The 23827-nt window shown below is 39.0% G+C and overlaps 1 protein-coding gene, 2 long non-coding RNA genes and 1 other non-coding gene across 6 annotated transcripts; 1 reads left to right on the top strand and 3 right to left on the bottom strand.

Annotated features, from left to right (window-relative positions):
* Positions 1-6626: 6626 nt before the first annotated feature.
* On the bottom strand, positions 6627-16074 carry tmdd1 (transmembrane and death domain 1). Of its 3 annotated transcripts, XR_013657203.1 has the most exons (6): positions 15929-16074; positions 15411-15602; positions 14145-14264; positions 13263-13415; positions 6743-6833; positions 6627-6657 (listed from the first exon to the last, which is right to left on the bottom strand). XR_013657203.1 is itself a non-coding variant. In XM_023956838.2 (5 exons), the coding sequence occupies exons 1-5, from the start codon at positions 16056-16058 to the stop codon at positions 6793-6795; spliced, it is 636 nt and encodes a 211-aa protein (XP_023812606.2). In that variant the 5' UTR covers positions 16059-16074; the 3' UTR covers positions 6728-6792. The 3 variants fall into 3 exon arrangements, 2 of the variants coding, with proteins under 2 accessions (XP_023812606.2, XP_020560528.3); XM_023956838.2 differs by lacking the exon at positions 6627-6657 and having other exon boundaries at positions 6728-6833; XM_020704869.3 differs by lacking the exons at positions 6627-6657; positions 6743-6833 and adding an exon at positions 10265-10534.
* LOC144993906 (uncharacterized) lies at positions 11592-13872 on the top strand. Its single transcript, XR_013657204.1, has 2 exons — positions 11592-12112; positions 13136-13872. It is a non-coding gene; the product is annotated as an uncharacterized LOC144993906 (long non-coding RNA).
* Positions 16075-17978: 1904 nt separating the features above from the next.
* Positions 17979-21739, bottom strand: LOC144993905 (uncharacterized). Its single transcript, XR_013657202.1, has 2 exons — positions 18981-21739; positions 17979-18882 (listed from the first exon to the last, which is right to left on the bottom strand). It is a non-coding gene; the product is annotated as an uncharacterized LOC144993905 (long non-coding RNA).
* mir205 (microRNA mir-205) lies at positions 18168-18246 on the bottom strand. Its single transcript, NR_107117.2, has one exon. It is a non-coding gene; the product is annotated as a microRNA mir-205 (primary transcript).
* Positions 21740-23827: the final 2088 nt, after the last annotated feature.

Raw genomic sequence — 23827 nt, 5'->3', positions numbered from 1 at the left:
GATCGCTTCCTTTTTAATTCCAACCAAAGTGCAAACCGTTTAAAAATTAATCATCGAAGAGAAATTCATTATTGCAGTTTTCACCCAGCCAGAATTTTATAACACCAAGTCTTTCATATAACGGAATGGAGCTGTGAAAAAAAAAGCCTGGAGAAAGATTCACGAGATTTGCACCGCTTTCCGCACATTTCACACCAAGCCTCTTCCAACTGTAGGTGGCAGACATGCGCAAATATCAGGTAGCAGTGTGAACACCATGGGCTAGACGCGCTTTCAAGCGTTTAACACAGGGGTCACCAACCCTGTGCACCCCTTGTGGCGCCCGCAGGGAATGCACCCAAAAAAAAATCTTTTTTTCTTTTTTATTGAAGCAAATATTCAACAAACAACCACCGCATGTCTGTCAATGACAACAATATCAATTCTGAGATAAAGGTAGACAAAGAAAACCCAAATATGTAAACAAATATAACTTAAAAAATAATCACTAAAAGTAAGGGTCTATTACAAAAGTTTAAATAGATCAAATAAATTACACAATTTCTGGGCATTCTTATGATTCATGTAATGTAAAGATTTTGAGAATAGGTTGAGGTGGTTGAGTAATCCATTAATGTGAGGATTAATATTCCTGTCTGTTTTTATTTACATTTATGTTTAAAAAGTTAAAATTAAGTTAAAGTTTTAAAGGTTTAAAAGTTTAGCTTTAGTGTGTTCAATAAATATTTATCTTGTTCGGCTGCAACCTAAAGTCTGTTTTGAAATTAGGCTCCCTCTGCAACTGAGTTTGACCCCCCCCCCCCTGTAATACGAGTCTAGAAAATTCATGCATGTTTTTGTGTGTAAAATGAGCAAATAAAAATAGGGCACACAAAAGGAAGTCCTCAAATTGTGTTGTTTTTTGTTTTTTTTTGGGGGGGGGGCTAGGAGGTTTTTAGTGGCGCCCTTCATACCACTTGGTGCCCATGAAATAGCCCTCGGTCTCAAAAAGGTTGGTGAACCCTGGTTTAACACATTCAAGACATCATATTTATATCTGCAGGCAATAGTCAGAAATAGAGGGCCATTCATAGACTGTCTGACCACTGAGAAATTTATCATAACACTCTCTTTCCTCCCTTTACAAAATACTTTTGATACTTTTTGTGCAGGTCAAATATGTTCTTCACTTCACCAGTCGGGGGTGTTGCGACTCTGCACATCCAAACAACAAGCAGGACTGCAGAAGGCCGCTCTGAGCCGTCGTGTGCCTACCTTTCAAAATAATTGTGCAGAGGACCTGCTGAATCTGCGGTCCTGCTGTAATTAACTGAGAGTGATCATGACCACAGCTGTGAGCTGCAGACTAGCCAAGGTGCAGTGGAGTGTGGTGAGAGGCTATAAAAGGGTAACCGCAAAGGAAAGAAGATTTACCCAGAATCAGCACTTTTTTAGCTTTGCCAGGACCAAACTTCCATACCTAAAACTACTAAGGAGGGGAAGTTAAAAATATAAATAAAGTAAATTGCTGGGATATAGGGTTAAAAATGAACTCTGATGGAAGCAGGTGAGAAAACACAACACACAGAGACGCAATCTTAAAAGTGCTGTCACATAGTTTCAATACATTGTTTGAGTAAAACTTAGTGACGAGTCAGCAGAAGTCTAGTAAAAAGTTGTATCAGCACATTTTTTGCTGAGTGTAATTAGTATTTTAATGGAATTTCTTTGATAAGATACTTGATTAGCAACACCGGGCCTTCTGAAGGACCATGAATCAAAACAACCTTCTGTGCGGGACACCAAATGTTTCTCTTGTGCTTAACTGCCAACACATATAGATCTGCAAAGGTATGCTAGAAAGTTTTTTCTGGTGTGATTAATCATGGAGACAATTTTTTTTCCTAATTTTCTTTACTGGCAATCAAGCCAATAAGAAAAATGCACATTCTAGTGAGCAGCAAGAAGAAGAAATTTAAACTACTGGTAGGTTTGAGTCTTTTGAATTACTGAAAAAAAAATAACTTAGTGACAAAAACTTTGTAAATGTTACCAAAGTTCATTCTAAGGTATTCAGACATACCTTTCACTCCTATTTTACAGCAAATCTGCACCTCAAGATTACAAGCTTCTGACACTAATCAGCATAATTTGGAGCCCAGGGAAGGCCTCTCATCGCTTGATGTGGATGATTACATATATGTGTGTGGAAATGATTTTACCTTTTCTTCTCTGGCTTATTGTTTTTCTAAAATTAGCATTTCTCAGACTTTGCTTTTATTTGAAATACAGGGGTGCTCTGATAGAATATTTAAAATACAGAGAAATGTTTTATCTTTTTATAATTCAAGTATTTCATTCATATTATCCCTTTCAGGGTCACAGGGCTGCCAGAGCCTATGCCAGCCACTTGTGGGCAAAGGCAGGGTACACCCTGGACCACAAACACACACCCATTCACTCTCACCTAGGGACAATTTAGAGTTGCCAATTGACCTATGAAGCATGTTTTTGGACAGTGGGAGGAAGCTGGAGACCCCGGGGAGAACATGCAAACTCCACACAGAAAGGTCCCCAGTTGATGTTCTGTTTCAAGTCCCCCAGCCGGGACTAGAACCAGGGGCAAGAACCTGTGAGGCAAGAGCGCTAACCACTGCGCCAACGTGCACCCCTGATTCAAGTAGGCAAAGAAAAATTCTTAAATTCAATGTTTTTGTTTACTCTGTGTTCATTCTGAATGACACAAAATGACAAACACAGTAGCCATTAACTTAGAGACGAGTTCATTTTAACAATCAGTAAGAAACAGCTCTGCAACAAACTAGCAACCTGTCCAGGGTGTACCCTGCCTTCACCAAAACAGTAGATGGGGTAGGTTCCAGTACCCTGTGACCCTTTCAGGTTCAGCAGCAGGCCCTGAAGATGGATGGATGAAAGTAAGAAACAATATTTTTAAAGAGTATCATTCAAGAATTGGAAATCTAAGAGTGAAAAAGATTTATACCAGCTGGCAATCAGTGGATTGATTGTTCTAAAGCCTGATATGTAGCTGCTAGGGTTGGTGCTAAATAAGTAGCACCAACCCCAGGAGCGACATATCAGGCGGAACAGGTTTGTTTTAACCTGTTAAAGATAAATATTTTAAGGCAGAACCCTGGAGGTGTTCAAAGTTTATGACTTACTGGTTCATTATTAATGGAGCAGCTGGACCCCGACCAGCACCGTACATTCTACAACCATTAAAGCACGCAGCTGAGCACCTCTGATTTAGAGTCCTCAGATTTTGTTTGGTTGATGGTGTGTTGGGTCTGCCAAAAGTAAAAACAAAAGGTCATGATGGGGCGCAGCTATGGGGAGACAAGGAGACGCAACATCTCCGCCAACAAACTTAAATAGAAAAAAAAAAAGGTTTTTTATTTTTGCCAAACAAAATCAAAGAATGTGCTCACCAAAAGTTCTGGGAGCACATATTGCAAACCACTGCAAAACTGCTATATCCAGACCGGCAAAGTTTAACCCCATCCCCCACCCTCATAAAGGCTTAGCCCCTCCCACAGGCCAATAAACCAATCATTTCTTTCAAATAAATTTCTGCCTTACAACTAGGGAAGTCTTAAGCATAATCCAAAAAAGTGGAAATATTTAAACATGATTTTAACTTATGAAATACAAAAATAAGTTCAAAATCATTTTGGCAGAAAGAACAAAAAACTGTCAAATGAAATTCTGACATATGAAGTCACTTCCTGTTTCCTGTTGTGGATGCTCATGTGTGGTAATGTGTACAATGCTTTGGTTGGAATGTTTGTGATGGTGAGTAAAATTCCATTTAAAACGAAGTGACACCCCTTGGAATTAAACAAAATTGGGTATTATGTTGTGGTAAATTCCGAATGATTTATGTGCCTGAGTGTGTATTGTGATAGATGGGTGTGTCTGGTGCAAACTATAGACTGCTAATACATTCAGAGATGAATGAAAGTATTTTGTTTTAACATGGTGTTGATATAAGCAACTGCAAAGAAACCTCCAAACAAGCAAGAATTCTGCCCCTGTTACTTCTTCTTGAAAACGCTCTTCTATCCTCCACTTGTCACCTGTATTAATGGCTCTGGCTTAAACTGGTTATCTTTATCAAATACACCTGTCCACACCCTTAAACAGTCAGACTGCAACCTCACCACAGAGACCAAAGAGCTGTCTATGGACACAAGGGACAAGATTGTAGACCAGAAAAAGACTGGGATTAATTTACAATAAGCAGCAGCTTGGTGTGAAGAGAACAACTGACGAAGCAATCATTAGAAAATGGAAAAAATACCAACAAACTTCCTCCATCTGGAACTCCATGAAATATCTCACCTGGTGAGGAAAAAGTAACGTCTTTTTAATTTAACTCAAGTCTGTTATCAATTTTAAGATAAAATTGATAGTTTTAAGAAAAGTGAGGAAACAGTCCAGAACTACACAGGGGGAAATGGGAAAATAGGTGGGACCACAGTAACAAAAGTTACTATAGTAACATACCATGTTGTCATGGATTCAGATCCTGCAGGGGTCCAAAGGCCTCCCTGCTTAAACCAGCACATGTCCAGACCCATCTGAAGTTCTACAGAATCCCCCTGGAGACCAAAATGAAACTCTTTGGTATAAACACCATTTGGCAAAACGTAAGTTACATCCCGAGAATGTCAAACCCACTGTGAAGCGTGGGGATAGAGACATCATGGTTTGGGCCAGGATAACTGATCCATGATGAAATAAATGAATGGAGCCACGTATGGAGAGATTCTGGGCAAAAACATACTTCCATCAGTGAGAGCATTGAGGATGAAACATGGTTAGCTCTCCCAGCACTGATTACAAACACATCGCCTGGGCAACAAAGGAGTGGCTACGTAAAAAGCCTTCTTAGATTCTAAATTGGTCTAGCCGGTCTCTGTATCTCATCCAACAGAGAATCTGTTCAGTAGTTGAAAGTCCCTGTTGTTTAGCACCAGCCCTAAAACAACCCAGCTCTCTAAAAGATCTGCATGGAAGAATGGACCAAAATAGCATCTACAGTGCAAACCTGGAGAACAGCTAAGAAACATTTGACCATTTGACCTTTGACCGGGATTACATAACAAAGTATTGAGTTGAACTTTTGTTTTGTCCAAACCCTTCTTTACTTCGCTCCCAGAGGTCAGAAAGTGAATACATTGACCACACTAAAATACATCCATCTGAGTTTTTTAATGACTAACTGATGCAATGGTCTTGCTTATGAAATCCATATTTTAAAGTTCAGATAAAAAATGAAATTTAATCAATTATTACAATAGATTTTAATTAACAAAGTATGTTCAGTTCATAAAAGCTTTTTAGAAGTCCAAGGCCCAGAGAGATTTTTATGTTAAATTTGTCTGAATATCCAGTGGTTCCACACTATGGAGACTAATTGCAGGGTGTCGGAGGGCATCTCCTTATTGAGTCACAGAACCTTGACATTTAGGTTCCGCCTGCCTTCACAGAAAAGTCTTTGCTGACAAAATTGTTTGCTCTGACCTTTAGAAACGGAAAGATTTAAAATTATGAACAAGAATCCAGAAAATCTCATGTTGTAAAAAGATTTAAACAAAAACATAATGGATGAGAAGGCAGGAGGACAGTGGAGAAGCGGCAAAATGTCTGGAAATGTGAATAATGGAAGCTATGACATTGATTAAGCGACAGTACTTAGCTCTTTGCATATGCATTTCGCAGACAGTGTTTGGGGGTTTATTCTGCATCATTAACAAACCAGATTTTTTGCCAGGAACCATAAATCTCAATAGTGTAACGTCAGCAAAATGTATTTGGACAGGGCTTATTTTACGAACTTGCTGAGAACAAATCAGACCAGCGATAGCTGGCGTTAATTAGTGCTGCACTTTGTCTCACTCTGGTAGTTCAGCAGCAATTAAACACACTAACAATAGAACACTTTTGCATGATTAATTAAGCTATAAATGTATTGAGTCTGCACCTCTGATTGCAGACTGGGTAATTATTTGTACATGAATTAGGCCTTGGACCCTGTGTCTGATTGAAGGTACCACTCCAACCATTGGGGTTTATCTTTAGTAGCTTACAGATGTAATGAATTTGTTCATTATGCCGTCATTATTGCAAGAAAGGTAATCCAATACGTCAACCGTTCTGGAATTATAGTTTTGAGCTGCCTGAACAAGTAGATGCAATGATCATTTTCTCTGGAATTGGGATAGAAACAGGGAGATGTGCAACCACTGAGATAAAGAAAAGGCATGCAACCAATCTCTTTTATCAGCACGTCAACTCAGTAAACACCACAACTGTTTTCATCTTCTAATTAGATGAGGAAATAAAAAAAGGATTGAGTGATAACTGTAGATATATCAGCTCCTTACTGAGCTGCTTGGCATCAACACAGAAATAAGATGAAACAATGTAAAAGCAATGTGGTGCAGTAATCCAGGGGCTCATTAGAAGCCTGCAGCATTCTGTCACAAGAACAGGCAGACTGCTTATTCCAATTGCAGCAGGTTTATTCAGCTAAAAGTCTGCAAAGCTAAACCAGGATCAGGCAGGCAGGGGTCGATGCCAAGCATAAGTTCATCAGAGGAGAGACAGGAGTAGTTAGGATCCAGGAGAGATTTGGGGGAGGTGGCAGGAAAGCTGAGTCAGAGACAAAACAGGGTCAAGAAATCAGCAGATCATGTCTGGATATAATGCTCAGTAATGCAGGCAGAGTGGCACAAACAATGCTTCACAATGAATGAGAGTCAGGTGTACGGGACTCAGGAACTGCACTCAGGGGTTTCTGGGAGATGTAGTGCGTCTAGAACTGGACACTGGAAAAAATAAATGAAAAAATACATAAGTTTGCACGTGGCATTTTTATTACATTTAAAAATAATCACAAAATCAAAGTTCCTAAAGGAAACGAAAGGGAAAAAAAGCAGTGATTTAGCAACCACTGTGCTGCAACAATTAAAAAAAGTCTAGTTAACACATTTAAACAGAAGTAAAAGTCAAATTTATACATTTTTTTCAATATTCTGTATTTTTATTTGGCATAGACTTCAAAAACAAACACCAAATCATTAGAAATCGACATTAGAAATAAACGTTAACTTAAACGTTGTCTAAGATGAATGAACTGGGAATGCTTTGAAAATTGATCAAAACATGATGGGAGGACCCAGAATAAAGACAGATGGACAGCTGTAATGAGAGGTGATGACCGCTAGATGGCACTGTGGTTTCATCTGGGAACACACACAGCCACACATTAGCATCAAAAACTTTGAAGAAGTCTCAGAGCCCCTGAAGGAAACCATGAAAGACAAAGTTGTGAAAGCCCATGCAGAGACGATTAAAAAAAAGAGCTGCTGTTGTGATCTTGCTTCCTGTGATCCATATGTATTGAGCAAAAAGAGAGTGATGGCTAAGTGGGGACTACAGCAGCTCCGTGCCTCTGCAGATGAATGAATTTGCAAATGCAGGGAGGGGGAAGTTAAAACCTTTAATGGCACTAAGCACACCCCAGAGGCCGCGCCGCAGAATGCTCAACCTCAGCACATCATGGCTCCCGCTGCCTAAGCATCCCCTCGGCACGCATTACATCCAGTTCATCTGCATTTTCATGCAGACAAACACTTGACTCCATGTGCAGAGCCGAGCCAGTGACAAGAGACAGATGCGCCCTCCTCAGAGAATCCATCCGATAAGCTGCTGCTCCACAAACTATTAAACACCCCAAAGAAACTACCGGAATGAGAAAACGCTCTATTTTACATGAGAATGGAAATGTCTGGAAATCATACCCTCGTACAGTGGCTTCGCCTTGGCTGCAAATGTCAATTTCATGTCAGACTCCATCTCCATTCATCCATGTGATTGCTTTATCGCTTTGCATGACAATGGAACAGTGGGCTATTCTTTACATCTATGAAAATAAAATAAAAAAGCTGAAAGGATGGAGTTGCAGATGGTCACATGATCAAGTTTGGCTGTGTACAGTACAGAGCTGACTGGGGTTTGAACTTTAGTGACATTTCTAAGGATCTTCCCACTTTCATGCTAATCCTCATGCAAAAAAGATTCTAATAAGCCAAATGAGGAAAAAAAGTAGTCTTTTACTTATTTATAGATTTAAATAAAGACATTCTAAATTTGAAAGCTGCTGGAGTTTGAAACGTCTTTGACTTTGTGGTTCGACAGCAATGGTTCACAAATGGTTTGCCTCAACAAGCTCCTCATCGGCTAAGAGGCATGGTGGTGCAGGCCTGCAAAAGAGTGTCACAACCACGACACTGGCCCCATGTGGCATGTTGTTTCTCCGGCTCAGTCAGGCATACAAAACTGCAGCTTTCCTCTTCACTGCTTGCAGAAATGCAGGCCAGCCTTGGGCAGGTGAACCTGTCACAGTCAGCACCTGCAGGAGCCTAACAGCCAGTGGGGGAATACAAGCAAAACTGAGGAAGCTTTGTCATGAAGTGTTATGAGAAACTCCGTTTTTCTTTTTAAAAAAAAATCTATCGTTAAAATGTTATCTTATTGTCTTCAAAAACCAAGATTTTTCATGATGCAAAAGTCTTTTGTTATTTTTATGGATTACACTGCTCTGATAACTAAAAATATAACATGATTCTTTGGTCTTTTCACTCTTTGCTTGCGTACTTCTTGGCACCATCATTTGTTTAAATGTTGATTTATGAAGTAATGGGCTGTAATTGCTGCTCAGTGCCAGAGTTAATCCAAGCTGCCGTCCTCCTGAAGCACATTAGGCTAGATTTGTATAATGAAGTAATTAGCTCAATTATGACAAAGAAAGTTAGGACACTAAAAAAAAAAGAATTCATGAAGCCAGAGCGTACTCCTGTGCCACTAGCCTGCATTTCTTCTTGCTGTTGTTAAACTGCATACCTCAGAAGAGTAAGTGGAAATAATCTGGCTGTTATTGATTAACTACACTAATTAAAGCCTAATCAGTGCAGTCATTTTTGTTATGGAGTGATATATTTAATTAGTTTTGGTTTTCTTGCAATAGCTTTGCACACACCCCTTCTTCTCCTTTCTAAATGTTGTGTAAAAATTAAAATGTTTTTGTTTTTGTTTTCTGTATGGCATTTATTACCATCGCCAACCCCAAAAAGAGAGCTTCATTTTCGTTGCACTTTCGCTGTTTTTTAGTCTGTTCCTGGCGGAGAATATCAGCAGTCAAGCTGGATAATTAGTAGTTTTTGATAAAATGATGGGAGCACTGCCATTACTTGGAGAGGAGATGGAAACCAGCAGAGTGACACCAGACGGTTTTGTATGAGAGCCATTCTGCTTGCATCCGTCACTTTACTGGTAATTCACTCATTAGTATAAACCAGGGGTTTGCAACTTTCAACTCTTAAAGTGCCATTTGGGTTGATTTCTCACCAACAGTAACCCAACAGGAATGCTTCACACTTAAGACACTGATTTGTGTTTATGTTTGTTACTATAATAATAAATGTATATAAAAATGTGTTTTTTTTTTGCATAAATAAAACATAAAAACAAAAAGGAAATAGCCGTTTTTTGAAAATATAAAATAGTTTTGATAGATTTACATTTTCCTTTCAAAATAAAAGACATCTAGTACCACAACGGATTATCTCAAAGCAGCAAATGTGGGTAGTGCAATGTCAGTAGTAATAATTAACTAAATTCTTTCTTTATTTATTTGTTTATTTTACCATTTTGGTGTATCTCAGCCAGAAATTCATAAATTTGACTACCTAATATTTATACAGAGCTAAGTTTTTAGCTTATAATCCTTGAATTTTTCTGAAAAATAGAAAGTCTGCCTTATTATCTGGGGTACTTTAAGTCTGAATTCTGGTTGTACTTAATTACCTCAAAGTTTTTTTCTGTGGTATAGAATCTGTCTAAATGCCGTGCAGCTTTATGGATTGTTGAGCATTATGGGAAATGTAGTCGGGAGCCTGGTGGAGTCGAACCTACTTCGCATCAACTGTAAAGTTCGAGATATGACAGTTTTTTCTTTTTTTTTTTTTGCTTTTGATGTGCCTTGTCGTTTGAAAAATAGGTAAAGTTTTCAAATGAAAAACATTTGATTTTTCTTTAACCAAAATCCACAATGGAGAGGTAAAGGAGCCACGTCTGGCTCCAGAGCCTCAGGTTGAAGACCCCTGGCATAAAAAATTCATTGGAAGATGTGGTTAATGGTTAATCATTCAATGCAAAAAACAAAAACAGAAAAAAAAAAAAAACATTTTTGCAGCAGTTTTTTTTTCAGTTTTCTAAAACCTTTATTATTTAAATTTTGAGTTTGACATCCCAAAGGTTGCATCTCCCAACTTCACATCTCAGCTTTGGCCCAACTCCCAACATTCTGTGAGGCACTGGCCTCGCTCAGATCTTTTCCGAATGATGATGATGAAGAGGACAGCTGCAAGCAAGGTGACTCCTATTGCCAGAAGTGTGCCGTACAAAAATGGCACAACCACAGATGAAAGGGCTCCTCGGACCAGGTCAGGCCCTGGCAGATCCTTCCCTAGTGTCGAAAGGGGAGGTGGTACAGCAATAGTGTTAATGTCAAGAGGTAATGAGTTGGAAGTGTGCCCACCCCCACATTTAATCCACATCTCATCTGCACTCCAAATAGATTAGGGCAAATACCATAACTCTTTCCTTTTCATGGAAAAAAAAAAGAGTACTTTTTAGGTAGGCTTTATGGAGGCCCACCTTGTTTTGTTTGACTAAATACAATCCTATGCATTTTGTCTTATCTTTTATTGATAGAGAAGTCTACCTGTGTGTAATGCTTTATTAGCACATTTGTTGTACTTTATTAGTCAAAGAGGGTTTTTCATGCCAGGTCCTCAACACCTTCAACCTGCATGTGTTCAGTGCAGACTAAAGACCTGATTAATCTCATCATCGACCCTAAAGAGATCTAGAGCAATAGTTATTAAAGTCAGGTGTATTTGGGAACAAGTCTGAGTTCAAGATCCTGAGTTTGTGTCCGAATTCATTCACTACTCATTACTTTGTGAACTATATAGTGTTTGCCATTTTACAAGTAGTGCTGTCTGAATCTACAATTCCTAAATCCAGCGCTCTGGAAATTTCACCAGTCTATGCAAAAACCCAGTGAGCATACTCACTAGATTGCTGTAAAATAGACCACAATGCATTGCTTTTAAACAATTTTTCATGAATTTTTTTAAAATTAACTTTTTATCCAAGTTTTGATCATCAGATGGATCCATAAATCGTCATCATAAAATGCTCGTATTTGTTAGGTTTTTACTTTTCTGTGATGTTATATTCTGTGTTTTTATAAAAGGTGGTGTCCAAAATTCAGAGCACTAGATAGTCCCTTCACTTTGCAGTTTTTTAGTATTTAGGAAGCAGGGAGGGAATTTGGACATAGCCTCAGTTTCAATACTCATTCAAGTTTTTTCTTTGCAATCATTGTAAATTAGCAATTGACCAGAAAACTGCTAGCGCCACTTTGTTTAGCTAAGAAAGTTATAAAACAACATGCTATCATGTAAACTTAACAGCCTGATTTTTGGCTGTTCATTTTTAAAATTGTTTTTATGACTTATTTCAGACTTATTACTATAAAACATGTAGGTATTTCAGACTTATTACCATAAAACATGTAGGGGTTAGCAGGGTATACTGTCAAATTTGTTAGGCAAACATCTGCAACACCTCCGTATTTTCCTCAATAGCTGACCTCTTTTCCAACATTTCTTGCCTTTAAAAGCACGTCTCTGCTTCCAAGAAAACAAAAAAGGATGACCTTTTCAGTGACTGCTCACATGTTTCCTTTCCTTTTGGTTGTATTTTTTCAAATAGCTTTGCTGTATTTTTCAACTTCTGTGTTCCATAGGGTAAATATAAAGGTGGACGGTTGGAGGTTAGCCCTCTTTACCTTCTCATGTGTTCTTGTTTTGATTTTGCAGGTTTCTTCTGGAGGAATTACGGGGAACTTGGGGCTGTGAAAAGCCAGGAAAGCCAAACAGAGAGGAGGGGGTGCAGCTCCATGCAGCAGGGTTGGTCTGCCTCAACAATCACTGGATGAAATTCAGAAGTGTGTCTGCTGTGCTGCTTTAACTGGGTCTGTCCTGATCAGAATTTTTTGTCCCCGATCATTTGATTTTGATACCAATCCAGAGTCCCGATCCGACACTTTGACTTTCTTCCAAAATTCTTATTGTAGCATGAATGTGATCACTTTCATGAATAGCTCATATTAGTGAAAGCGTTTATTGGTTTTGGTTGTTTTTTTGAGAGATTATGGGTTTATTTATTTATTTATTTTAATTCCCCAAGAGCCTGCAAGCTGCCGCCGCCTCACGGACAGCTCTCTGTCAGCAGCAGGGGAGCGCCGTTCTCATTACAGAGAATCAAAAATCCAATCTTTTTTGTGTTGAAATGCCTTGGTAGGTCATTTGCGTCACAACAAAAAGCAGGAGACACTTGCTGTCAGTTAAACCCCAAAGTCAGAGTCTGCGAATATCTTGCTAACTTTACAGAGCGGTTTTCGTCAGCCTTTAGCCTCCTGCTGAAACTGCTGCCGTATTCCGCTACGCTTTACGGCACTGAATTCTGTTCGATCTGTTCATGATATGCAGACTCCTACTAGGACATTTATTTGAAATATACAGCGCTGATTTAAAATAATAAATGAACAAAAATCAGATCCTGATCTGGAGACAACATCTGATTTACGATTAAGTCAGACCCTACATGATTGGGCCCGATTTCAGATCATGTGATTGGATGGGGACATCCCTATATAGCTTTAACTCTTTACATTCTTTCAACAACTATTATGAAGCAGAGAAAAGCAGCTTTGCACTAAAATGCAATCAACATTAATCTGCTATACAGAGTGAATCGGCGAAAAGTCACTTTTCTCCGCATCAGAATCAGCTGATCATGTTGTTGGCAAAAAGGTTACAGTAGGTCAAAGGTCGTGTGTTATTCAGGTGTTGCCGGTGATATCTCTGGTGTTAAAGGGTTAAATGAGTGACACCATAATTTCTATGATTTATGAATTTGTTCAACAGGGATTTTTTATCGTGCCGTGGATCTAAATCTTCTGAACAAACTTTTTTTTGAATTTGTTTTTCCACAGGAAGCCTGTTATAGGATTTGTTCACAAATCCTGACACAAACCTGGGCCTACACTCTCAGCTTTAAACAACGTTTTTGTGATGCATCAAACTGAACTAGGCAGTAAGCAAAAAGATGGATGGTCTTACCTGCTCTGTTTGAGGCCCTCTGATGTGCACGCTGATGGGTTTTTGTGGCTTCCTTCAGCGATGGGAGGTTCAAAGACATTACATATTTATGGTAATCCTCAACGTAGCGCTTCAAGCTCAAGGCTTTGTCCTGGTTAATGTTCTTCCCCACTTCTGTCAAAAACAAAAGCCCAAAGCCACGTTTATATTATCAAAGTCAATGTCTAGGAACAAAACTTGACTTTATGAAAAAAACAGTTAGAGTTGCAGGAGAAAGGATCATAACTGCTTCATTCTGTTTCACAGTATTCAGAGCCTCTAAAGCCTCGGCTCCCCTCCTGTTTTACAGCTCCCATCATCTCCTTGTGATTTTTATTACATTCTTTTTTTTCCTCTCCAAAGCTGCCGATGAAAGGAGCAGATGGTTTGTTCCCTGACTGATGTCAGATCTGCTGAGTCCTCTGTCAGATCATTTACACCTTCTCCTATCCAACGCCACTCGGCTGTGGAGTGGAGTTGTGCACATGCTGGACGGGAACACATGCCAGAAGCCGGCGGTGTGAAAACTATGTCACTTTTGAAGATCCAATTAAAGCAGATATTCGATTAATAAAGCAATTACACTCTGTTGTTAAAATCTTCAAGAGGCCTTATTGACCAAAATTAACTAGTTTTGAAAATAAACCCTCATACAGGCAAAACGATGCTTTGGTCCATTTTTTCTTTTGTCAAGAGACATGCTGCTTCCAGGGATTTGCTGCAATCAACTCTATCCTTCAAGCAGTAGTTGTTCCAGTTCCAAAGTTGTACTATTTGTGGCATCAAAGAAATCATCTGTAATATAATTACGAAGTGGTACACACGTGTGTTCTTTTTTTTTAATGTCTGTATTTCCTTTCTCACCAATGGCAATATCTGTTCTGCCGATGTGCTGCAAGGCGCGAGAAAGTCTGTCGTAGTAAGTCCTCTCACCGTTCTCCAGCATCCAGCCTGTCAGGGCTGCTCGACACTGAGTCTCATCATCTAGAAAAACACAGATGATACCGCCTCAGAGAGACAGACAGGCCTCTGACTGTCAGCTTCAGACAAACTCTTCAATTTGAGAAAGGCAGATAACAAAACGGACAGCTTTTATAGTGAGCTCTTACATGATATATAGCTTTCACTGTTTTTTGTTTGAGCCTCTCTTTGTTTTTTTCACAAATTAGGGGATAATGGTTGACTGGGGTCAGTGATGCAGAGTTTTTATTTGTTGTTTCATCTATTAATCAGTTTAATCTATCAATTGCTTAGTCTTAGCTCTTCCCCCCAGCGACAGTTCAAAACAGGCCCCTTAGAAATAAATCCAAAATTCTTCCCCCAATTGGTAGATTTTCTACAAATAGGCACAAACAAAATCTGCCAGTGGGTTAGGAAAAATTGTTTTTACCAAGAATTCTTATTTTAAGAAACAAATTCTAGTCACCCAGACACGTTTTATCAAATTAAGAATATTTTGCTACTGAAATGCTCTTTTGAAAAGATGATTTTTCTTGCAAGACAGAAAAAATAACTTTTTTTCTTTACTTTTTTAAGATTCAGTTTTTGCTCTGCATGAGCTGTAGATCAAGAATAAACAGCTATACAGGGGACCAAAATGAGCATAAGTAGGGTTAAGATCTTCTTTTGAAATGTGATGCAAAAATGCTTCCTGGATGCCTTCCTGTGAGGTGAAATATCTCAGCCATGGTTAACCAGGAGGGCCAGGGTCACTCGCTGAAGACATTGTATCTGCAGGTTGGCCTGGGCATGCTGCTGGATCTTTTTCAATAAGATGCAAAACATGGTTAGGTGTAATGGAAGTGCGAGAACCTTTTTGTTGAGTCTTCTGGCCCTGCGACCCGAACAGCAGATAATGAATGGGTGAAAATATTTCTGTCTTTCTCTCAACTGTCAAAGGGTTGTTTTTTTCCCCCAAACGAAATATCCTGCTTGCAGTTTGCAGTCAGTAACTAGGTGGTGGACTCTTACTTCTAGCTAATCCCTTGTGCTATCTTATATGTCCCCACCATTACATTGACATGTTATTCCTACCATGACATGACATGTCACATGTCTTCATCTACAGTTTTATGGAATACACAAAAATCATAAAAGGTCAAAGATCTCATATGTAAGAAGAAGACTAGCCTGCTGCAGTAGACGTGTCTCTCTTGGCTCGAGGTTGAAGACCTAATTGATTGTTTTCTGGCGATAGGAGTTGGATGTGCTGGAAAATGTTCTCCTCTGGGTTTGACAGGGCAACCAGGAGGTCCTCACACTCCTTAAATGTCAGCAGATCCACTAAACGTTCCAGCTGATGCACACTGATGTCCTCTGCCACTAAAGAAACAAAGAAGCACACTGAGGACCGTGCAAGAAGTGGCTTCAGCTGAAAGGCAGAACAGCCAACTGTCACATGACGCCTCGACTGTGCTGAACAGTCCTCAGCTAATTCTGAGTAATGAAGCATGCTGTTGATACCACACAAACAGTACTTGCAGCATGATGGTGCTTTCAATTAGCAACTGCTGCTCATGTGGCGTGAGACTGTCATTTTACCCCACTCAGCTGCCGAGAACGAAACCTGAATAATCCTCATTTTCAAAAGCCGTCTCGTTTGCAGTGTCAGACTGGCGTTGCACCTGCAGCAAGAGTGCAGCTCTCACCTGTGTCCTCCCCAGACATCCAGGTCGGTGGCAGAAACAAGAAAAAAAAGACAAGCACTTCCCAGACCTTCATTTTGGCTGTTAACCTCTGTTGTTCACAAGTAAAGATATTTATTTTCAAAATGCCCATAAAATCTAGAATTATTTGAAAGATAAACAACCAACTAAGTGGATATTTAGAATATTTTTAGGTACATCACCATTGGTTCAAATCTGCCTTATTCTTTCCAACGGAGCAGATATTTGGGGGGGGAAACTTTTTTTTCTAATCTTTTTGCCTTACTTACTCACAATAAAAATCCAGATCACACTAAACCGTCAAAAAGAAATGCCAAAAGTGACAGAAACAATGTTTATTCTTAGTCAGTAAATGGCATTAACTAAAGTTACATTTGACCTAATTCAAAATGCAAAAACGGAATATTAACAACGTAAAAATACTCTTGAGTCTTGGAAGAAAAAAAGTTGCATAAAAAAAATTCTATTGCATAATATTCTTAGTGACAAAACACGTCTTAGTGACAAGAATTTTTTTCTTAAAATAAGAATTCTTGGTAAGATCTTTTTTTACACCCAGTAGCAAAATCAATAAATTTACAATACTAAAGTTGTAAAGTTATGAGCAAATAGTTGTAAATTTATGAGAAAAAAGTAAAAAAGGACAAGAAAAAAGTGGTAAAAAGAATATGAGAAAAAGTTGTAATTTTATGACAATAAATTCATTGAATTTTGTGTGAAAGAGTCAATATTTTACAGCAGTAAATTTGTTGACATTTACAAGTGGACAATTGGTAAGATTAAAGTCTTACATTTTTTAAGCAACAACAACAAAATAGGAACCAGTCTCATGTTTTGAGATGGCTTCATTGATGGATTTAGTCAACATGTAGCCCACTGTGGATGGAGGCTCACACAACCAACACTATATTTAAAAACAAAAAGGCTTTTTCCATGTTAAATTACAACTTGTTCTCATAAATTTACTATTTTATATCCTTAAAATTCTGACTTTTTCTTGCAAATGTATGACTTTCCTCACAATTTTACAACTGTACTTTCATAAAACTATGACTTTTTCTCATAAATTTAAAAACTTTATTTTCGTAAATTTATTTTTACTTCTTTTTTTATGGTGGCCCTAATACTCTATTTAGCTTATTCAATGACCCCCCCCCCCCCCCCCATTTTAGGAGTGACATGTTTCTACGGGGTATGTTTTTGTAGTGCATTTACTCTGAGCTTTTTAGATTAACTTTAAAAGGACATTTGTCTCAGGTTGGTTTCAATCATTGTTCTGTCCAGATTTGACATCTTCTTGTTCATATTAGTTAATTTTGTCTTAGGCCTGGATTTCTTACTTTTCATATTTGTTATTTTCCACCATTAGAACTTGTTTATTGACTCAAAATCACCTCATATAAGTCAAATTCTTATATAAGTCTTAACTTCATTGCACTGGGACTGCCTGGAGAGTACATTTAAATTCACGAGTGTATCCTTATATTTGACTTAAATTATAATGGTTTGCTCTTTTGGGCTTTTTCAAATGTTGTAACATGAAGGCATCAAAGAAAGCAACAAAAACTTATTTTTGAAGCCTAAAAGATGAATCTGTAACAAAAAACGTACAAAAACTAAAATCTTAGCCCCTCTATTTGGATGAATGCACCTACGTAGCAAAGAACCTTACAATGCTTAATATTTTTATTAAATATAACACCAATAATTTCAAAAAAGGTGATTTTATTTTATTTTATATTAATGTTTTGCTTTTTTAACCTCTCCATAAAACATAATAGTCCATTAAATGACTCATTCAATGGCATGAATTAGAGAGCTCTAGTGAGGGCATGTTTTAAATTGTTAATAAGCCTCATCTGCCAAGAAGTAAATGTTGTTTGTGTGGGCTGAGTTTTGAATCCACAATGTTGGCTAATAGAAAAATATCGTGCTGTGGGGCTGAGAAACAGAAACTCTGGTGTGGGTGGCATAATGGCTTTGTAACGGTTGGAGATGTTGAACTCAGAAAGAAAAAAAAACACCAAAGACACAAGGTCATGAGATTTATTCACAATACACCACAGATAACATTTAAAAAAAAATCACTGTTTTTGACAAAAAAACCTCAATAAATTAAATAAATTAAAAAAATCTAAAATTGTTTCTTTTGTCTAACGGACAATAACAATCCGGGATCCTTTTTAAACTTCCCGGTTTCTCTGTGCTGAAGTTTTATCCCCATGTCTTTTACACTTCACACCACTGAAATCTGGTTCCATACAGGCACAGACTCCGGTGGAATGAAGGACAGAAAACATGGAATATTCCTGCTGTTTCCTGAAATAAAGCAAACCAATTGTCAAAAAAGAAAACATTTGTCATCTCCATCTCACTCAGACTTTAATTCGGTCCCTGATTTCCGCGTGAAGCAGGAAAGTGCCTTTTTATATGTTGAAAAACAGTTTAACGAAAGCCTCGAGGTTTCTGTGTTGAGCACCAGGAGAGATGGCCCGCCCTGCAACCAGGTGCAGAGCATGCGGCTGTGATTCATCCGAAACCCTCCGGGGGCCCAGGCGGACGCAGTGAGCACAGCAGATTTGGATCAGAGCCTCTCCCTTTCCTACTGGTTGAAGTCAGAGGCTGAGCGAGACCAGGCCTGTCCCGCTGCGTGGCTCCAGGGTTTCCGGCTGTTTTTGAAATCTTCGGCTCTGGCATGTTGTCACAGGTCTGAACCAAATGACTGTTTAGTCATCAGTGATGCAATACCACCGCTTCTCAGCTCCAGTCCAACTTCAGCCTCGCCGTCTGCCCGCCTCAGAGTCCTGCTCACGGGCAAACACGACATGCTGCTTCCCTCTTACACCTTTCTGATCAGTTTTCCATCTTTTTCTATGATTTTAAGGTGATTTTTTTCATTAAAAAAATCCAGTTTGTTGCTAAAACTGGCTGCTGATCTTGAAAAAAAAGAAAGATTAAAATACATTTAACTGTTACATAAAAACTTACCAGCGGATAGATAAATACCTCATCCTGGCTTAAGATCCTCACTTACATCGTTTGTGTCCAGACTTCCTCTGTTACCCCGCTGTGAGTTTGAACCAGAGAAATTCTCAAAGTGGGCTAAAGTTACAACCGACAAGTTGCTGTCAGGTTTTCCTTTGAGTTTTTTCCTGTAGCTTCCTCAGGTATTGGTGTTTTTAGAAGAATCCGCCAGCCAATTAAATGCAAGCACCTGAGAAAGGACCACCCTCTCCTCGGCCATTAAGTCCTGCCACACCTTGCTCGACTTTATTTAAGTAACAGAAAATAAAAAAAATAAAAACGTGTAAACACAAGGAATTACATTTTGATACTTAAAAAGTGACTTAGTATCCAACAAAAAAAAACAAAAAACATTCATCATGAAGAATTCTCATTACAAGGATATTGGAGGAAGACTTGAGGGTAGCAAAAACCTGCAAATCAAATAAAGAGCTTTCATGTAATATTCATCTCATAGGAGCCTTGTGCTCATTGTTTGATGAGTCTCAGCTGTAATTTGTTCATTTTTCTTCACAGCCTCGAGAGGAAGCTCCGTTCTTTATTGAACCATTCCACCAGTCTCCACTGCAAAAACCAGTTTGTGAAATGTAATTTGCAGCAGAACCAAATGAAAACACGTCCAGTTTCTTAAAAAGCAGCTCACTGTCCGGCTTCACCACCGTTCCAACACCCTAACGGTTTCCAAACAAGGCTGCGGCTTTTAGGAGTTACAGGTAAATATCCAAGTCGCATGCTTGAATGAAAAACAAGGGGAGTGACTTCCATGACTTTTTGAAAAGGATGCCTTCTTCTCACAATAGCCAGGCTAAGAAGGGAGGGGTTGGGTTGCTGGCGCATTCCTGAAGTGGAGAGCTGCACCCAGTCCTCCCCCCTAAAAAAGATATTCCTCTCGGGGCCACATCCATTCAGGCCCAGTCCTTTTTATGTGTGATCTTATTGACAGGGACACCAATATCTTTGAGTTATGAGCCGTTATTCTCGGGGGACAGGCTGTGCTTTATCTCTGTGTTTGGCGAGAGCCTGACACCTCTGGACACTGTGACTTGTTCAGAGTAATCCTTTGGACCGTTTGGGGGTGCCAAATGACAAACGAGCATGTAAAAGCAAGCAACTCCTTAAAGACCCACACCAATGAAAAACGTGTTTTTGGCGTTTTGAACATGTTCTTGTGGCATTTTTCTGATGATGGAGGACAGTTATTTCGAAAATTATGCTGAAAATTGCATTTTATGAGTATATGTTTATTCAAATTGTTGTGAATCCGGAGCAGACAAAAAAAAAGCGTATTTGTTACAAAGAAAATACACTGGCTGGTCTCCAAGTATATTTTGTCCAAACACCAAATTTGTCATAGATGTACCTTAGAATCTTCTCTTTCAGAAAAGCACGTTAGCTACCAAAAACAATCCAAAATGTTTGTAAAGATGGCGGTCATAGACTCAATTGTTACAGAAACAATGTTTACTTGTCCCAGTCTCAACAATACAGGCTCTCCATGAGAAAAATCCAGACTTTAAACTTGAGGGGTTTATGCTGAATGTATACTTTATATAAAATATATATATTTTAAAATCTAGGACTTTCCTGTTGCCAACATTCTTTTTCTGAAAGAGGAAATCCTTAGGTACATCCATGCTAAGTTGGGTGCTTGTAGCATAGGATGCACAATTATTTCAAAAACTGGCTCCTATATGTGGCAATGTTGGTGCAGGACACTTCTGTAACACTTTCTAGCCTGTCTCTAAAATGTTAAATATAAATAAAAAAGAAACTTTGACAGTGAGGACACAGCTTCCATGACCAGTGAAAAATAGCATCTTTTTTCAGTGAAATTTGAAACAAAAATGAAAAAGAGACTGTTTTCAAGGAGTTCAATATCAAAAGAGGCTTCCAGACTGGAAATGCACGGTGTGAAAATTGACAATAACTTTGGTGAAAACTTATTAAGATGTACTTGTTTTTTTATGGGAAGAAATTAAATGTTTTTCTTTGCAATAAAACATTCATGAAATAGTTCATTTGCATGTTATTAAAATAGTTTGAAGAACGTCAAGAAGTTTGGACATTCCTAGTGTAAACAGATGGGTGATGGGAAGTGGGGGAGGGAAGTGGGAACAGCCCCACCCACAATTTAGAGAAAAATGTCTCATGAACTACTGCGGCTCTGCAGAAACTATGCCTTAAAAAACAACACTTTTTAAAAATTTATTTTGGCTTAAAACAACACCATCATAATGAAAAGACCACTGGGAATATTTTTACAGAAGATGATGGGAGTGGATCCTTGTTTTTGGCTCCAGAGATTGTTGTGCAGCACTGCACAGAAACACGGTTATATCTCCAGCTGGTGTTGTTGCGTCGCTACAATGAAACCTGCTTTTATTCTCTCCTTTGCAAGACTTTTACAATACTGCCAGCACCCGTCAGTCTGCCTCAGATACATCAACGGATGTCTCCTTGAAGTCTGACAAAAGTGGATGTTGTTTTGAGCAGGCTGTCAGTGCGGGGCTCCACAGTGCTGGTGTTAAAATCCACAAAAATCTCAGCTTTTCTCTTCATTGGTATTGCCAAAACAATATTGCGAAACATGAAAGCATCAAAAAACCGAGTCGTTTAAGCGGTCTTCAAAGACTGCACGAGTGCTTCTGATGCTTTAGATCATGGAATTTGTGTAGTTCTGTTTAATATCTATCAGGAAAAAATATCTTTCTAACAAGCGTGTTTGATGCTTCAAGTAGAAATTATGTAGTGGCTCTGCTGATATCAAGTTTTACATATCCAGCACTACTAGGTGACACAATTAAAAGAAAATGTCTGCAAAACAAGGATTAGGAATAGCTAACCATTCCTATGTTGGTGTGCGACATGACCCTGAAAGCTCAGAGATGTTGAAAGAAGAAGTGCCGTGTTTCAGCATCACATTCCCTGAAGGAAACAAAGGGGTGGATGTGTTGCAACACGTCACACAGAGGAATGTGAGCTAATTAAACTCACAGAAATGCTTCTGCAGTGCTACACGGACATGCGTGAGTTTCCATGGATGTACAACGTCCAGCAGGTCTACTTCAGAATATGCTCAACTGAGCTCAATATAAAACTTTCTTCAATCAGATAAACATTTTTTCAAGTGTGAACTAATAATGTTTAAACGGAAATGATGGAGATTTCTCATGCAGGTATACTTTCCACCTTTTGAAGTTCTCATGACTTTATGTGGCGTGAACAAACGATTCAGGGTTGAAAGATCCAAACTAGTTTTGTTAAAAACATGCACCGTTCCTTTCGGTTCTCACACTGTCACACTTCAGTCACACTTTCAGCATTCATAACAGCAGTAGTTTGCAGGCAAGTTCAGGCATCTTCATCTTTGGACATACAGAAAGAACATTTGAGTTGTGAACATTTCCGCGTGCATCCATTAAGCCTTAATCACAAACATTCCTGGAGTTGTCCGGGCCTGTAGGGGATCGTAGAGAAGAGGGGCTGCAGGTGAAAAGTAGTGCAGGTGGGTCTCACGTTTGTAAGGCTCACATGATCACCTTAAGTGAAGATGTGCGTGTGATAAGTGGATTGTGAAGTATTTCTGAAGTACTTGTAAGAGTTATGTCAGATACATGCACTTATGATGTACGGGTTATAACAGTCAGGGTTCGAGCAAGGATCAGGCAAGGACCTCGCATGTATTACTTGAACAGTGGTATCGAGCCCCGTGCGCAGTTGCACAGAGTGTGTTATATACAGTGTGTTATATACAGTGTTCACTGCAATCTGTTAGCCACAGTGTGTCCAGAGAAAAATATGTGCTCTACGGGCTAACCAAGCGGTTAGTAGCTGCGTTTCCAGTGACTGTGAAATTGCACATACTGGATTTGCGATGATAAATGTGCCAAATGGAAATGTGCCAATTTTTGCACTTGGAGGAGGTGGTATTTGAGGCATATCAAAATTAACGTATTTGGCAAAACTGCCACAACCGGATGCAACTGGGCACAACAGTAGGTTCCACAGCCAACTACGATTCCCCAAAATCGCGTAACCCTTGTGATATCTTAGATAACCCCACCCTTACATTGACATGTTCTCCCTACCATGACAAAGGTGGATAAAGGTGGAAAGATTTCATGTAATCCATGGACACCAGGAAAGATCACAAATCATTGAAGAAAAAAGGTTCAGAGCACTGTCTAGTGGGTTTACATGACCCAACTCCCAATGTTAAAGTGCCTAGGATAGCACAAGGGTTAATCCGTTGCTGTTTCCATGTGTAAGGAGCTGTCTGCTCCATGGCCTGAAACAGACGCCCACGACTCATTTGATGGATGATTATTAGCGCTAGTGCAGTGGCAAAAATGTGAATGCATTTGCTGTAAATCAAAGTATTGCTCAGATCCATGTTTATGTTGTGAGTTGGTTTTTGTTTATTGGCATAATTATCGTTTAATGGAAACAGTGTAATTGCAAAATTGTGTTTTTTCAACATTTCTAGAAATTTGATACAGTTTTTGCATATGTGTAATGTAAATGCAGCTACTCACACTTTAAACATTTATAATACCAATAGTTTGCAGGCAAATTTAGACATCTTTGTCTTTGGACATACAGTAAAAACATCTAAGTGGTGAACATTCCTGCATGCATAGGCCTTAATCACATGCACCCATACGTGGGGCTGACCCGTCCGAGTGCTGCAGGATTCTGGCTTGTCAGGTCCCATTAGGGGGTACTAGAGAGGCTGCATCATGAAGCGAGTGTAGGTGTGTCTGACAGTCTCGCTGAGGCTTGTACGGCCACCTTAAGGGAAGTTGTGCATGTGGTAAGTGTATTGTGTAGTAGGATTATGTCAGTTACACGCAGTTA

The sequence above is a fragment of the Oryzias latipes genome, chromosome 7 (genome assembly GCF_053564925.1).
Source record: "Oryzias latipes strain Hd-rR chromosome 7, Olatipes_Hd-rR_3.1".
NCBI classification, from domain to species: domain Eukaryota; kingdom Metazoa; phylum Chordata; class Actinopteri; order Beloniformes; family Adrianichthyidae; genus Oryzias; species Oryzias latipes.
This window is presented reverse-complemented; position numbering and strand designations above follow the sequence as displayed.